At 37.8% G+C, this 17,701-nt stretch overlaps 1 protein-coding gene across 2 annotated transcripts; it reads left to right on the top strand.

Moving 5' to 3' along the window:
- The first annotated feature begins 744 nt into the window (after positions 1–744).
- LOC121239803 lies at positions 745–16,179 on the top strand. 2 transcript variants are annotated; one of them, XM_041137128.1, is made up of 15 exons: positions 745–925; positions 1,325–1,453; positions 1,617–1,731; positions 1,823–1,933; positions 3,000–3,104; positions 3,945–4,028; positions 4,107–4,222; positions 5,233–5,334; positions 5,422–5,535; positions 5,641–5,697; positions 6,216–6,282; positions 6,403–6,456; positions 15,028–15,102; positions 15,420–15,455; positions 15,626–16,179. In XM_041137128.1, exons 2-15 carry the CDS (start codon positions 1,395–1,397, stop codon positions 15,716–15,718), a joined length of 1,188 nt encoding a protein of 395 aa, XP_040993062.1. In that variant the 5' UTR covers positions 745–925; positions 1,325–1,394; the 3' UTR covers positions 15,719–16,179. The 2 variants fall into 2 exon arrangements, with proteins under 2 accessions (XP_040993062.1, XP_040993063.1); XM_041137129.1 differs by having other exon boundaries at positions 746–925; positions 1,325–1,502.
- The last annotated feature ends 1,522 nt before the right edge of the window (positions 16,180–17,701 follow it).

Here is a 17,701-nt window from a genome sequence, read left to right as displayed (position 1 = left end):
AGAGTAATAGTACATATAATTGCAGTGTGTGCAAACATCGTACAGTCACTTTGAAAAAGAGTAGAGTCTACTATTAAAAAATTAATTTTTTTTTTCATGTGAGTCTCTTATTTATTAATTTTTTAAAGTGACTGCACTACGTTTGTACATTCACAATTGTAACTATCATCTCTTTTTATTATATTTCACTTGTGAACCTATAATCTAATGCCACATCACAGAATGATGAGATGATAATGAAAAAAAAAATGATGAATATAATTTTTATTTTTTAAATAAAGTTTGCAGAACTTACATATTCTATAATTACAAAATATATTTGCGTGGAATAATAGTAGCATTTCTAACTCTATTATTCCTTTAAGAGAAATAATATTTACAGTTATTGAATGCATAAGGGTCTCGTAATTTTTTTTAAAAAAATGAATAAATATGAAATTTATATAAAATAAACTAAAATGTGCAGCGCTTACGCACTACACAACTATAACGTTACTTCTTTAGGCACACTTCGCAACTGAACCAAATTAAACCTCACAAGTCGTGCATGTATCAGTATAGAGATTTATTATATATCAGTTATTATTTATTCTTATACTTTATATTTATAATTTTTTTATAGGATGTATGAGTATTTTTTATAGGATAAGAAAATATTTTTTATAAAATGTAAAATATAGAATGGTGAATAAGGATTGATGGGAAAAATTTGTATACATGATGATGTTGACTTTCCAGTTAGGTTGATAATGTCGCACATTTGCTACACATGGCAGACCTTTTTGGCTGTCCTGGACTTCAAAGAGAAACAAGAAGCAAGGCTGTAACCTGATCAGTATATGTCCGAGGAAATCCAGACGTAGTTGTGGGCATTAATAAACAGTCTTGCGCTTGCTCGCTCGCTCCACAATCTCTGGTTCTCTCTGTGAGTTCCTCGTCTATCATCTCTATAATTTCTTTTTCTTTTTTAATCTGCAAGTTCTTTCCTTTTTCAACTTTTATGATATGTTATAATTTTCTGGGGGATTCCGAGTTGATTATTTCAATAATAGTATAGAATGTATTGTATTTGTTTCCTTCACAACTGCAATGCCGCATTGTTCTTCATATTGGTTGTAATCTGGGTTTCTCATTTTGTTCATTTTTCTACTCGGACCGGTCAAGATTTTGATGAACTTTTTCTCTTTGTTTTTCTTTTTATAAAACATGAAACTGAATTTTGAATAAGTACCTGAAATCACAGAGAATGAATACCAAATAAGTAAGTAAATTATTAAATTTGTGGGTTAGATTCTAATTTTCATGTATTTTTCATGTCTGTTAGTCTGGTGAATTGAAATTCCACTTGTGAAACTGTCGGGTTTGGTACTCCTTTAAAGTTTGCGAAGACGGCCATGTTAGCGCCGAAATTACGCAAGGAAGTGAATATCTGCTGGGAATGTGACTGGTTGAGATAAAGTTTTTCAGAGAGTATATACCAAAATGGGGACCACATACCGTAGGTATGAATTGGTTTGATCGTTGTTGCCTGCTTGATGTTTATTTTTGCTCTATTAAACTAGAATTTTCTCATATCACAAGAATGGGATCTTCTTGGCTTTCCTTATTCTTGGCAGTGGAGTTTTTAGGAAATCAAACAGCGATGGTGCTAGGCTTCTAATCACGACAATTATAGGAGTCATCTTTGGGTTTTTTATTGGTGCTTCGATTCCGTCTGTTTCTCTAACCAAGGTATTATTGGAATCCTTCATTTTTTTTTTCTTTTGTGCACCATTGCTTCAGGTACCTATTTCCATTTAATTGGTTCTTTAAAATCTCGCAGATTAACTTACCTTCAAGCTTTATATCATCTCTTGATGTAGCCATCACTGACACGCATAGATCAACTAGAAGCAAATCTCTTGAAAGTGGTGGTTTTGGCAATTTTCCCAAGGTAAATTCTATACGTGGTCTCCTTGTGTTTATTACATATATAGATATATTTTTTTGGTAAGAATATGCATACATATATATCTAACTGTTATTGATTTTTTTTCTGTTATCAACTCTATACTATTTAGAGATATATGGCTCTGATAAATACATTTTTCTGTCAAATTGTTGGTTTTTGCTTCTCTGTTTTGGATTTTTTTTTTTTTTTTAATTCGCAAACCAAAAACAGGTTCTTATAGTTGGGAAATGAACACTCCTTTCACAGGAAATTTTAAACTTATTGTCCGAGTATGTATTTTTCTGTTGCAAGTTTTTAATGATTATCTCGTAAGGTTCAATTTGGCCTTTTTCACTGAATTTGTGAATGAAAATGCTGATTTTGGTGGCAGAATAACATGATTCTTATTTTTAATTGAATCTCATGATTGATGGTTCATGTTCTCAGTATGTGGCAGAGTTTATTCAAGTTAATACAATAAAAGAAGTATCTGTCTACAGGAAATCTAGTTCTTATGAAAATGGCAAGGGAATGGGAAGTCGTCTCGTTTAAAGATGTAATCCCTGTATGTTAGCACCTCAGTTGAACAATCACCTCATTTGCATGTTCAGTGAGAACTGATAATTGGCTGGTTTATTGATCCTTTTGAATTATAATACTCATTCACTGGTCATTAATGTAAATTTCTTGAAGCTGCATACTGATTTTTTGGAAGTTTGGAAATGGGCATATGTTTTTTTGAGTATCTTTAGGAAGAAGCATTCCTCTTACATATGTGCTTCTACATGGTGGAACAATGAAATCATTGTAGAATTTTTGGTTCTTCAGCTTTTTCCTGATTTATCTAGTCGTTCTTGCTGCATGAGTACCAAAAATTCTACTTGGATTAAAAGTTAGGGAATAATGAATCAAGGGGGTAAGAAACGCTGGATCTTAAGATTGGGTTGGCTTTTATAGATTCCTTATGTTTGCAGGTTGGCATCATTGTTTACTCTAAGCAAATATAAACTATGAGGCCTAGTTTTGGTTTGGACTGATCATATCTTGTGGCTTGGTTATTTGCTCTCAGATATATGTTCCAACAAATCCTCATGGTGCAGAGTCCTTACCTCCAGGAATTATTGTGCCACAAACTGATCTTTATTTACGCAGATTATGGGGTGAACCCAGTGAGGTACGGTGCTAGGGAAAAAGAAGGGGAAGGGGGGGGGGGGGGGGGGGGGGGGGTGTAAAAAAAATAATAGTTAAATGTTTTTTCAGTATATATTTTTCTATACAAAAATTATTATTAACATATTTCAAGATATAAAAAATATGATCAATTATATTTATCAACTTAAAGGATATATGCAGCATGACTATGGCAGTGAAATATCAAAAGTTATAGATAACAAAGAACTTAATATATTTATGTTTTCCTTCTAAGTTGTGGGTGTTGAGAAGGTACAAAAAGTAGGGAAAAATATTGAATGGGACTCGAGAGAAAATGGAAAAGAACAATGCATAAAAAACAGAGGGTAGAAGAAAACAATGAAAAAAATTAAACTCAAGGGAGAATAAGAAAATTTCATTTTTTATGATTTCTTTTTTAAAGAAAAATATTGTTGGACTTGAGAAAATCCTAGGGTCAAGATTTTATTTTATTTTTTTAAATCAATTATTATATGATTCAGGGCTAAAATTTGAATTTTAGTAGAAACCTAAATATATAGTTCTAATTTTAGAAATTTGGTAAGGTGGATTTTCTTGTGAATTGAGGAGGGGCAGGGTTTAATTGTTCTTCTTTTTTGGGGGGATGGACTAAACAGTAATTTTTTAATTTGGGGTCAAGGGAGGAGGGGGTGGCTGTCCTCCAAATGACCCCATTTGGGGATGAGGACCTTTCTTCTTTGATGTTGCATGTCAACATAGAGCGTAGATTTCTGTAGAACTTCACCTTTGAGACTTTTACTGATTGTGCATGTGAACCATCTTATGGAAATTATCTTTGAGAAGAAATTACTAAAATCTGCAGGATCTGAAGAAAAAGCCAAAATACTTGGTTACATTCACTGTTGGTCTTGACCAGAGAAATAATATCGATGCCGCAGTTAAAAAGGTTACAAAGGGACCTTTTTTTGTCATGAATTTTGATGTTTCAATGATGCGGACTAACAGGGTTCATATTTTTTTTCAGTTTTCTGAGGATTTTATGATCATGCTTTTTCATTATGATGGTCGGACGAGTGAATGGGATCAATTTGAGTGGTCCAAGAGTGCAATCCATGTTAGCATCAGGAGACAAACAAAATGGTAAGTTTTTGTCACTGTCCATTTCTTTCATTTCCTACCATTTTGATATCTTGAATAAGAGATTCCTTAATTCTTTCATTCTGTAGGAAGCTTTGTTTAGTTTCAAACATTGAACTAGAGTTATAGTTTTTTATATAAGAAAACTAGAGTTATAGATATCTCTATTCATTTGTGGAGTTAAGCAAGTGCATTTTATAATCCACTGAGACTTGTTTTGATAGGTTAATTCAATGAGACTTATTGTAACACCAATAATGGAAGAGTGTTTGTGAATTGTTTGAAAAAACTTTTTTAAATGATAGTTTGACAGAGTTTTAAAAAGTGGTGGGCCTTATAAAAGTATGCTTGGATGTGAAAATTCCTTAGATAAATTTTTAAAGATGATATAACAAATAATTTTTAAAAATTATTTGATTTAAAAATTATATAAATCAGAGACAAAAGCGCTCACAGCCCCGGGGTGGCCAGAAAACTCTGACCGCCTCAAGGCAGCCCATGGGCGGCCAAAAAACTCTGGCCACCACAGTGAGGCTCAGATCAGGCCTCCCTTTGCAGTCAAAGTGGCCACTACGGGCAGCCCAGATTGGACCGCCCTCTATGGTGGCCTGGCAGGCCAGCCACCATGGGGTGGCCGCAGTTTTTTTTTTTTTTTCAAGTTTTTGAAAATTATTTTGTAGATGGTTTTTTAAGTTTTTGGTGTTTGGGAAAATTTTGAGAAGATTTAACATTGTAGATATTGTATGTTTGGGAATGAAATCATCTTTGACTGAAAAGTTGTCTCTGACTTTAGAGACGGTTTTGGTTGCCAAACATGGCCTCAAGTATACAAAAGTGAGGAATAGGATTGCACATGGCTTGGGAGGGAGAAGTTCCTTGCCTTTTATAATGATTCCAAGGGTCTTCAATTATAAATTTGACTAGTCCTTTCGAAGTTTAGGCCTAGACATGGCTTGGCTTTCATTGGGCCATTGTAATTTCTTTTCACACTTGTACTCTTTTATATTTTGCAGGTGGTATGCAAAAAGGTTTTTGCATCCTGACGTTATATCAGCTTTTGAATATATTTTTATATGGGATGAAGATCTTGGAGTACAACACTTCAATGGAGATAAGTACGTACTTTTTAATCAGTTTTTTCCCTGCTCAAATCCACCTGTTACATGCATGTTTCTTTTTGTTTTTCTCATGCCGTTTACCAGGTACATTGAGTTGGTTAAGAAACATGGTTTGGAGATCTCTCAACCTGGTCTTGAGCCCAATAATGGTCTAACATGGGAAATGACAAAGAGGAGAGGTGACAGAGAAGTTCACACGTAAGCTTTCCCCCCCCCCCCCCCCCCCCCCCCTCTCCTGTGATATTGCTGTAATATTGAATTGGAAATTGATGTGAATTTCTTTTTGTCTGGATTGATGAATAGAGTTACGGATGAGAAGCCAGGCTGGTGTAGTGACCCACATTTGCCTCCTTGTGCTGCGTATGCTCTCTCTCTCTCTCTGTATGTGTGTGTATACATGTGATTACATCCATAAACTCAATGCAAACACAAATTTTCCAGTCATTGTACGGTGCTAGGTTTTTACCTAGCACTTTGCCAGTTATCTTGGACAAAAAATAATCGGACAGTTAGGTGTAATATGCCTGGATTTCTAGCATGCTGAACCATTGCTGTATTTTTATTAATTTATTTATTGATTATATGTCTTCCAGAAAGTATGACATCTTAAAACAACTATTTTTTGAAAACTAATCAAATTTATTGATCATATACAACGGTTAGCTAACGTTTGCTTAAAACTTTGAATATTTTTGCTTACCATAATGCAAGATTAATTATGATGCGTAGATGAAGATTACTTACATAGCATGGTGGGATGATGCGTTGGCTGCCTAATTCTCGATATATGATCTCCGATTAGTGGGAAGTCCCAAATGGCTTACAAACCTAAGTAAATCAGTTTCCTTTTCACTTCCGCATCTCTTTTATTCTTTCAGATTTGTAGAAATTATGGCCCCCGTCTTTTCTCGGGAAGCTTGGCGTTGTGTGTGGCATATGATTCAGGTATGTTGTGTATCAAGGATTGTGTGGCTAAGTTTTATGTACATAAATACACAAATAGTGTTCTCAGTTACTGTCAGTTTTTCCTACTACCCTAACTAAACTTTTAATTCTTGCTTGTAGAATGATTTGGTGCATGGATGGGGATTGGATTTTGCTCTTAGAAGATGCATAGAGGTCAGCAGCTTTCCTTTATTTCTTTGAAGGATTTTTCTCCCCTTTCATTTGCCGTATTGATTGCGTGATCATATCTTTCAATTGCGTTCTTTTTTTTTTTTTGATCAATAAACAAAATTTTATTGAGCATCAAATGGACAAAGGCCCCAGTATATGGGACATACACAAGAGCGTCGCCTGTGCGAGCTAGTTTAGCGATACAAGGAAGTCATGAAAATACATAACATTATAGTCAACGACAATCAACCAATAAAGTAACGTAGTGAAAAATAAATTTCTAATCTTATCCTTTGACTGCTATCGATCTTCAAAGCTTCTTGCATTCCTCTCCCTCCAAATACACCACATAGACAAATTTGAACCATCTTCCACACTGTTGCAATCTGAGGGTTGCCCCGGATGCCTCACCAAGAAGCTAGGAGATCGATTACCCTTTTCGGCATCATTCAAGCCAATCCCAACCTAGCAAAGAAGTCATTCCACAAGGTTGTAGCAATCTCACAATGAAGTAATAGATGATCTATAAACTCTCCACGATTTTGCACGTACAACACCAATCTATGACTATGATGTGGTGTTTCCGTAGGTTGTCTATTGTGAGGATCTTTCCTAATGAAGCCGTCCAAACAAAAAAATTTGCCTTCAAGGGTGCTTTTGTCTTCCAAATACTCTTCCATGGAAATGGATTTGTATTATGTGAGATCATGGCTTGATAGTAGAAGCGGATAGTGAACTTCCCTTAATTAGCAAGGTGCCAAAAACTCGTCTTCAACTCCCCTCATTATATGGGTAGTGTACACTAGATCATAAAACGAGAAAGCGTCAACTTCCCTGTCTTGCGCATCTCTGAAAAATGTAACGTTCTATTGGGGAGGACTATGAGATAGAATTAAGAGGTCCGCAATTGAGGTTTCTTTCACTGAGACTATACCAAATAATTGTGGATAAGCTTCCTTGAGTGGCCTTCCACCCATACATCATGCCCAAATTTTATTTTGGACCCATCACCCATGTCAAAGCAAATATTTCTTTAATATGTGTCTCATCCTCTTCTTGTGTGTTTCCATAGTCCCACCCCATATGACCTACTTACCTCATTTGAACACCATCCTCCCACGTCTCGCTATATTTCGATTCTATGATGGCTCTCGTTGTGGTATCTTCATAGCCATTTACCAAACAAAGTTTTGTTAAAAGATTGTAAGTTCCCAACACCCAATCTTCATTCTGAGATAGGGTAGCACACTGTGGCCGATTTTACCAAGTGAAATTTAAACTCACCCTCGCCCAAAAGAAATCTCATTGGAGTTTTTCCATGTGATGGATGAGCCACCTTGGTGGGAAGTGGAAAGAGTGATAGAAAATAGGTTGGCAAGTTGGAAAGGGTACTTTTTATTAAAGTGAGCCTACCATCTCTAGATAGATACATCTTCTTCCAACTAGCCAATTTCCACTCCATTTTTGCTAGTACCTCAGCCCATATCAATTTCAATTTGAGTGGGGGCACCCAAAGGAAGACCCAAGTCTTTCATCGGCATCTGGGATAACTTGCATTCCAAAATGTTAAACATGCTCTCCACATTCGGAAGTAGGTGAGATATGTGTAGTGAACCAATATTTGCCTTCCCCGGTAAGAATTTGGATAAGAACTCATGCCTCCACAACACTCGAAATCATCTTGCTAGAAGTTTCCATTACAAAAACAAAGAGTAGCAGAGATACAGGGTCACCTTTTCTCAAGCCTTGTGAACTTTTAAAAAAGCCCTTTGGTGTGCCATTCACCAAGACAAAAAACAGAATAGAGATACATTGTTTGATCCAAGAGCACCATTTTGAACCAAAGTCACATCTCTCGAGCATGTATAACAAAAATCTCCAATTAATACGGTCATATGCCTTCTCCATATCAAGCTTAAATAGGAGCCCCAACACTCCTGACTTGAGTCTACCATCCAATCATTCATTTACAATAAGCACTAAATCAAGAATTTGCCTACCTCAGAAAAAGGCATTTTGAGGCTTTGAGATTAACTTCTCAACCACCATGCTCAATCTATTTACCAAAATTTTTGAAAGGATCTTATAAATTCCACTCACCAAGCTAATAGGGCGATAATCTTTTTCCCCTACAACACCATTTTTTATTTTTTATTTTTTGGAATAAGAGCAATAAATGTTGCATTGAGACTCTTTTTGAACATACCGGTTTCATGAAACTCATGAAAGACCCCCATTGTATCTTCTTTAGTCACTTTCCAACAAGTTTGGAAGAAAACCATAGAAAATCCATCCGGACCTAGAGCTTTATCACCCGCCATGCTTCTTAACACTTTTCTGATTTCTGTTTCTTCAAAATGCCTCTCAAGCTGTCCTGCTTCTTGCAATCAAGAGCGTCAAAGTGAAGCCCATCTAATCGCAGTCGCCAAGTGAACTATTCTAAAAGCAAACTCTTGTAACAGTTGAGAATGTGATCTGTGGTTGGAAGAAACTGCTCCATTGACCATCAATGTCTCTATGACATTGTTCCCCCTACGCGAGTTAGCCACCCGATGTAAAAATTTGGTGCATTTATCCCATTCCTTCAACCAAAGTGCTCTCGACTTTTGTTTCCAAGATATTTTTTCCAATAGAGAGACCCTTTCAAGGTCTGCAGACACCTGAATTTTATGAGCCTTCTCTGTTTCAGATAATCCCCTCTCCTCCTCTACTCCCTCCAATCCTTTAAGTTCCTCAAAGAGAGTAGTAGACTTTTGAGCTTCTACATTACCAAATGCTTGCTCATTCCAAATCTTCAAACCTTTCTTCAGATACTTCAATTTACATGCCATGATGTAACTTGGAGTGCTATGGAATTGATAAGAAGACCACCATTGCCAAACTCGATTGAAAACCATCTGATTTCAACTACATGTTTCCAAACTTGAAGCACCTTGGGCCACCATGAATACCCCCACAATCATGAAGAATGGGAAAGTGATCCTAACACAACATGAGAAGCCTCTTTTGGATAAGTTCTGGGTAATATGCTTCCCATTCAGGTGATACTAGGAATCGATCGATCCCGAGAGGGGTGTTCTCGGTTCCTTGACCAAGTGTAAGTGCGACCTGCAAGAGGAAGATCTAGTAAATTTTGTTCATATATGAAGTTAGAGAACTCGACCATTGGTGGATTGAAGCTAGCACCACCCGATCGTTCTCTTCAATTGCTTTCTTTTTATCACGAATAAGTTTTAAAGGGGCCAGTTAGCCCAGAAAAGATTTGGTTTTGGTACTGCAGACTTAACTGTCCTTGTAGGTCAGTCACTGTCATCATCATCACTTTGTTTCCCCTCCCACGTTGATCTATCAGAAAAACTCATGGCAAAAAAATGCCTATATCAATACTTATTTATTTTTAAATGTGTATAATTAATAGTTATAAAGTGATTTCATTGGTGTCAATGCATGATATTTTTATAACTCAGGTCATTCACTTTTTCACTATAATATGAGACATTGATGAGGTTTAGGCAGAAATGATCACATTGGGTCACATCTGTATGGAGATTAAGAAGTCTGGAGATATGTGCTAACCCAATAGCAATCAGTATAAACAAGTAAACGATCAAAGTAAAAGCATGTAACGTCCATTCTTGTGGTGGGACTTTTTATAAAAATGATTTTAGAAAGGACGACGGGAATTACCATTTGATTTAAAACTTTTTACTTCCATACCCAGGGTGCAAAGACTCTACGTTACATTATAAAATAAAACGTGTTTTGAGAATAAAAGAGGTTTACAGCGAAAAATATAAAACTTAAAATAAAAAGGCCTCTCATACATTTAAAACTCTTATACCTAGACTTCCATACTCTTCCTCTTGGGCCATGTCCGCCCTGACGCGTTCTACTCATTTAGTTCCCGGGGGGGGGCATACATAAAAATTAAAATGAGTCAAATACTTAGTAAGTATTACTTTATACCGTAAACATATAGCAACATAAGATTTCAATCATGCATTCTTCACTCATACATACGTACATACATACAAGACAATAGGCATGCATTCATTTTTGAAAATGTCACTGGGCGGGGATTTTATAAAAGGGGACGGTTTTCTTCTCGTAAAACATTTCTCCCATCGGTGCCTTCATTTCTTAGAGTCCGAAGACTCGTGCATTCTCTTATCACTTTCCATCGACCGTTACATACTATTACGCCCCGTGTGCTGGGGTTAGCAGATCTTCCTTTGGACCCTGATTCCGCATGTGACCGTAGGTTGGGAATCCATCAATTTGAGGGCAGTACTGGATGCACTATCAGCACTACTTATCCGGTATTGCAATCTGTCCATTCATTGGTACCCTCATGCATTCGTTCATTCATCATGGTCGTTACGTGTTTTCATACATCATAGCATTTTTTCATTCAGTAAATGCTCTATAGGTACTTCTATGTGATATCTTTACCTTTCTTCCCTTCTTTTATGGAAAACATCATTAAAAAGCATGAGCATAAACTTAAACATCACATTATTGAGGCATCATTGGAACCATCAGTCCATGGCATCCATAGAGTATACAGTTCATAGGGACATTTTAAAACGCTTTCTTCGCATGAGTTCGTAAAAGGCATAAGCCTCATGTTTTCGTTTTAAAAAGGCTACATCTAATATCTACTACGTATAGTCATCCATCACATGCATACAATTAGATACTTGGGTTGTATAAAGGGGGCTGCCAAGAATGACCATACGGACATATACTTGAAGACTTATACTTAGCATGTTTTTATAAAAGCTCGTTCATTTTGTAAAGCGTCGTAGAGAGAAATATTTTCTTTTCATTTCTTTTGTTTCTTTAGAAAACTCTAGAAGTATATGAACATAATACTTACCTGGTCTCCATGCTATTCACATACCATGCAGTTCATTAACGTGCGTGTCAGATGACAACCAACCTATATGCATACACATAACCTTAGCGTCATTTTCTATCTAGTATATAAGCAACTAAACTAGAAATAGAACTACACTTCACTTGGGATACTCTCCTTCTATCCTAGGGCTCTTACGTGTCACTTACTACGCTAAAACCTTCGAGGATCCACTACAGCCACTACCTCTTCCAAACTCAACGTCCTACTTTGAGTGCTTATCCACTAGAGTGAACCCCATGATTCACCTTAGGGTTAAGACACTAAGACCCTCATCTTACTCTTCTTATTAACTTCATCCTGATGCATGACTCAGACCGACTAAGTCACGCATCCCAATCCTAGACAATACACACGTCACTTCCTACATTCGAGCCTACGCTTCCTCATCATCATCATCATCCTCATCCATGCATATTACACGACTCTAAGCCAACTCTGAGGATCAAACATCGTGTACCTATGCTTAGGACAGATTACCCATGATAAATCCATCCGGCACATGTGCCTAACCAGATTACACATGTACCTTACTTCCTTTAACACCTAAAAGCAACATATAATCCACTAACACCCTTACACAAGTAGGCTCCATACTCCGATACCAACCCTCCTTTACTCGGTTGGCAGGACCCTTCCTACTTCTAGTCATATTACAAGTTCATCCCAACACTTGACACGACAGGACTCTATTCACAACTATACCTTATGTCACCTAGCATCCCGTTACGTCACTTCTACGCCAACTTCTCACTCACCACAAGTACGGTTTCTCACGTACTCTTGCCACATCGTAGCATCCCGTCACGTTCCCACTACGTCACTCTTACACCATTCTGTCACTTCACATGTACAGCAACCATAACACTGCTACACGGTGACACCCATCGCTGGGACTACTGGTCACATCACAACTACTCGGGGACACTATTCCACAGTTCCCAACACTTCACACGTACTCCCAGACGTAACACTGTTACACAGTAACACCAGCCACTGGGACTACCGGTTACATCACAACTAATTCGGGACACTGTTCCACAGTTCCCGACACTTCACACGTACTCCCAGACGTAACACTGTTACACAGTAACACCAGCCACTGGGACTACCGGTTACATCACAACTAATTCGGGACACTGTTCCACAGTTCCCGACACTATTCATCATGCTCTACTCTCCTCAACTATGCAACCATCCTTATCTTCGCGACACGCCACAAGGTGTATTGCTTCACCACATGGAGTACACTCCACGTGTACTCTCTTCAAGTTCACATTACACTACACCACATCACCACTATGGTGCACACGCCATATGGTGCATCACTCTACCACATGGAGTACACGTGGAGTACACCACGTGTACTCCCTTCACAACACACTACGCCACATCACCATTACGGCATACATGCTATATGATGCATCACTTTACTACATAGAGTACACTCCACGTGTACTTTTCCCATTCCACACTACGCCAAGAGGGTATATTTCACGTACGTATACTCTCCTTATTTTACGTGTACTCTCTTCACATTACCCCACACTACATCACCACTATGCCACATACCTCACAACCACACTTCACATCACACTACACAGCGAACTCCACAATACAACAAACTCCTCAATACAACAAACTCTATCATACCAACAACATAATCTACAATCCAACCAACCAACTAACATAATAACGAGGGAAAGGAAAAGAGAGTTATACCATCATCGGGATAACCCATGCTTTGCTCACTGCCCGACACTGTCAAAAGCCACTGGTTTGGGCAGTGACCGTTCCGTCGTGATCACTGTCGTAACTTTACAACGGGACTATCTAGGGGACCAAATCTAGGGTTCTAGCGGGTGGATCTAGGTTGTGTGAGGGTGGCCGACATGGTGGGAGTTCATGGGTGGCGGCTAAAGCTATGTACAGTGGCTGCTAGCCATGTACAATGGCTGTTCACGGTGGCTGAGGGCTGTTTGGGCGTGTGGGTTGGTGGGTCTTGAAGTGGTGGCCATGGTGATGCTCATGGTGGCCTCATGGTGGCGGTGAGGGGTGGAGCACGGCGGCATCTAGCTGTGTGTAGTACATACGAGAGAGTGAGGGTGCGTGTGGAGGCTAGGTGGCTCAACTGGGCATGGGGAGGTCGACAGTGAGAGAGGAGTCTGATGGTGGTGGTGCGGTGGCGTGGGGGTGGCTAACGGCGGCGCTATGGGGAGAAACCCGTGCATGTGGAGGAGCTGCGTGCGTGGTCTAAGGAGGAGCTACAGTGGCTGGGTTCGATGGTGGGGGTTGCTAGGATGTCATGGGGCTTGGTGGTGGTGGCTGGGCTAAGCTGCGGTGGCCGATGGTGGCCGAATGGGTGAATAACCCTTGGAGAGACCCATTTCAGGAAGGAGAGAGGGAGCTGCCCGTGGGGGCTGGGTTCGGTGGGATGGTGCTTGCCGGCTTGAGGGGGAGCTACCGTGTTGGCCGGTGACGTCACTGGTGGCACACGGCGGCACTGGGTGGGGTTTCTTGAAGGAAAAGTTGTGTGGGTAGGGAGAGGCCATCGGGTGTGTGAGCTAAGGGAGGAGAGAGAGGGAAAGGGAAAAGTGAGGGGAGAAAGTGAGGGGAGAAAGAGAGGGCCTTGGGTTTTAATCCCAATCCTTTACCTTGGGGTCTTCAAAACGATCTAACAGTGGGCTTTAAATACTGATTTGAAAATTCGAAAACATTAACATTACTAAAAGCATTGAAAGGAATTAAGATAGAATATTATTTAAATTAAACTTTAGTTTATAAAATAATATTCTTTCATCATTAATAAAATGATGAAGTTTTGCTAATTATTTTTAAGAAAATAAAACCATCTTATTAATTAGAGTTTTCAACATAATTTAAATCTCACAATATTTTAAATAACTGAAATCATTTAGATAAAATGATTTTTATACAATTATAATATTTTTGAAGCTCTTCAAAAATATTATAATTGTTGTACTAAAAATCAAGTTGGGTCCAATAACACTGGAAATACCCCATGTAAATATTTTGAGGACATTTAAAATATTCGAGAGCTTTAAAACTCTGGGCGTACTCTAAGAATAGACCGCTAGCATTAAAAACACGCCTTTGAGGTTTGGCACGCAAGACGAGACTCGCAGTCGCTAAAGAGAAGCAAACTGTTACATCCTCTCCTCTTTGTAATAAATTCCGTCCTTGAAATTTGCTTATGTCAGAAAGGAGGAGCTGGGTATTACAATCCTTCCTCCCTTATTAGAAATTCGGTCCTCGGAATTTGTTTACGTCAAAAGGAAGGAGCTGCATGTTACAAAGCATTTCCTGTTCATCAACCTTAACCATGTAATGGTAAGATTACTTAGGGGCTTGTTAAACATATTCTGTTTGTACGTGTGCCTGAAACTTAATTTTCATCACAAAATACTTAGCTAGGACTAGTTGGGGTCCTTAATTTTTTATTATGAAAAGTGATGAATCAAAAGAAATTTTAGATTTTGAAAAGTAGGGTTCGTAATTTTAAGTGAAATTATGATTTTACTCGGTGTCAAATCGATCAGGTAGGTTTGCATCATTGTATTAATAAAATTTGCTTTTCTTTGATTAATTAGTTACTTTCATATCACATCCTAATCAGTTTTGTTTTCTTTACACAGCCTGCACACAAAAAAATTGGGGTTGTTGATTCACAATGGATTGTACATCAAGTAATACCTTCTCTTGGGAGCCAGGTGAGTTGTCAGTAAGGGTGTCAGATATTTCCATTTGCATTTAGTTGCATGCAGGATTTATCTTAGAAACCCCACGTCCATGCATGGTAAGTATGTGCATGTAGCATGCATTGGAATCCTGGATCTTGCAAGGCATTAAGACATTTTTGTACATTTTTGCGCCAAATTAGATTTAAGTGTCAGATAAATATATATATATATATTTTTTATAAGTAATGTCAGGTAAATATTCTATGCAGGAAAATGGGAAAGCTTCAATTTTGCTTTCTCAATCATGTTCTTGTTATTTAATTATTTAATTATCTATTAACTTTCAGGGCCAGTCCGAGAATGGGAAAGCTCCATGGGAAGGGGTATGCATATGTTTCATTTTTATCTGCCACATCATTTTTTTAATAGATGTCGTATTTTACCAAAACCTGATATCAGCTATACATGGTGCTGTCATTCTGTAACTTCTTTACTGACGCTAAGTTTATCAACTAAGTGTAAGTCTTTCTTGCTTGGTTGTTTTCTCTTGCAGGTGAGAGCAAGGTGTAGAAATGAGTGGGCTGAGTTTCGGTCTCGCCTCGCCAATTCAGAGAGGACATACCTTGCTCAAAGCAAGAAAGAGTAAATTTGACAGATCCCTTGTTCTTCCACACTTTTCTTTTTTCTTCAGTGTGCGTGTTTTTATTTTGTCTTGGGTGTTGTTAATGAGCTCAATGCTTCATGCCACGATTTGTTTTAGGTGCTCTGGGTAGTAGGCTTATTTTATATTTTGCTACATTTTCTACTTCTCATTTGTCAGCCATACTTGCGAAAGAGAAGAAAAACTTGCCTTATTGTCAGTGGATTGACACAGGTTTATTAGGCTACTCTTCGCCGTGGTTTTATTCTTACCATGATGGCTTTGCCTTCTTTCAGATGTAAATATTAATTTGTGGTATGTTAGGGCAGTGGTGGTGGGTGATGTTGGCTTCAAGACTGGGACTTCATAAGCATCCCCTGATTAAATTGTCGATTTGTATCAATTTGGGATTATTACGTCCGTTATCATTACTTTGTTATATAGATGAGTTCATGGCATTTTGAATATCCCTAATTATCTCATTTTACTCTGCATAAATCCATCCTGTACATGTAGCTGTAGCTGCCATCAGAAATCTTGGTGTGATTTTGAAACAGCCCATCTTTCACTAAGATTTTAGGAATGTTTGTACTCAACCTTTCAATGGATATTTGCAGTGCATTCTAGTTTTTTCACCATTCTCAGGACTAACAGGAGCGCCCATTTTTAGAGAAAGTCTTCTGGTCTTCAAACCACTTGTGTTTTTTGGTGTGATTCTTGAGCAGCAGTTGTGGTAACAACTGGGATGTCTCCAGGTGAGTCTTCGTTGTCACATGATAGGGATTGAACACTTTCAGTTTCAAATATTCGGTCATTGAGAAGGCGAAGTGTATGAGTTTTCTGTGGGGGATCCATTAACAGGAAGTTGAAGTAACAGCGATCCTTGAAAGATAAAATTGGCAATAACTACCAAAGGGATTGGATTATTTCATTTTCGTTGTGGTTACACCATGGCTTACTTGGCTTATAAATGCCAAGTCGCTATCCCCCGTTTAAAGTAAAATCCAAGCTCAAAATTTATGGAGAACGTCAAAACATTTCACAGATTAGGTTAATTAATTCGAATCCACAACACCTTTATGGGAGGGTAGTGAGGGATGACTTTAGGATAGAGGAAGGGAGGGAGGGCTGCAAGTGAACTAATCTCTACGATTGTCCACCCAATACTTGTTTATCGAACTAAGCGCTAATAAAATAAAATAAATAATAACAACTTTTTACCTATCATGTGATTGTTATTATTTTTGCCCCATTTGTAATTATTTAGGGTGAGATTTAAAAAGTTTTAATGCGTTTTCTTTTATTTCAAGGTTTTTATTCATTCATAAAGTTTTTATAATTTTCTAATTTAATATAGGATCTGCTTATTACTTGAAATTTTTTTATTAAATTTAATAACTTTTTTGTAAGTTTGTTTTTTAATTATATATTTCCATTTAAAAATAAAAAGTATTTTTAACAAATACGAGCAAACCTTGAGAAATTACTCAGACTTAGCTCGTGCTTGTATTTTTACCTATTCGAGTTGAGCTGGGCTTGGCTCAATGTGCTCCCAACTCGAGTTCAACAACCCAAAAATTGACTTGACTCAGTTTGATTACAGCTCGAGTAAAACCTAGTAATCTTGTCGTCTTTCATAAAGCCAGTAGTATGGAAAAGTCAAAATATGTTGAGAGACAGAGAGAGAGAACAGGGCATTTACTCTGGATCTTTCGACTTTATTTCTCTCATAAAATCACTATTCCTAATCCAACTGTAGATCAAGATCGCTCAGCGGATAAACATGGCAAAGGGGATGAAGCCAAGGAAGTTAGCCATACGGTCAAAGTAGATAAACACTAAACAAAGAGATGATGTAAATCTGTAATATCCTTTAGATAAACATGATGTACACATCAGTTGACCATGAAGCGTGGAGAGCATACTTCACTCAAATTTGTGGTACCAAAGCCCCTCCAAGACTAACGCCTGATCCCATGGTATCTCTTG

This window comes from Juglans microcarpa x Juglans regia, chromosome 7D (assembly GCF_004785595.1).
Source record: "Juglans microcarpa x Juglans regia isolate MS1-56 chromosome 7D, Jm3101_v1.0, whole genome shotgun sequence".
In the NCBI taxonomy this organism is placed as follows: Eukaryota; Viridiplantae; Streptophyta; class Magnoliopsida; order Fagales; family Juglandaceae; genus Juglans; species Juglans microcarpa x Juglans regia.
This window is presented reverse-complemented; position numbering and strand designations above follow the sequence as displayed.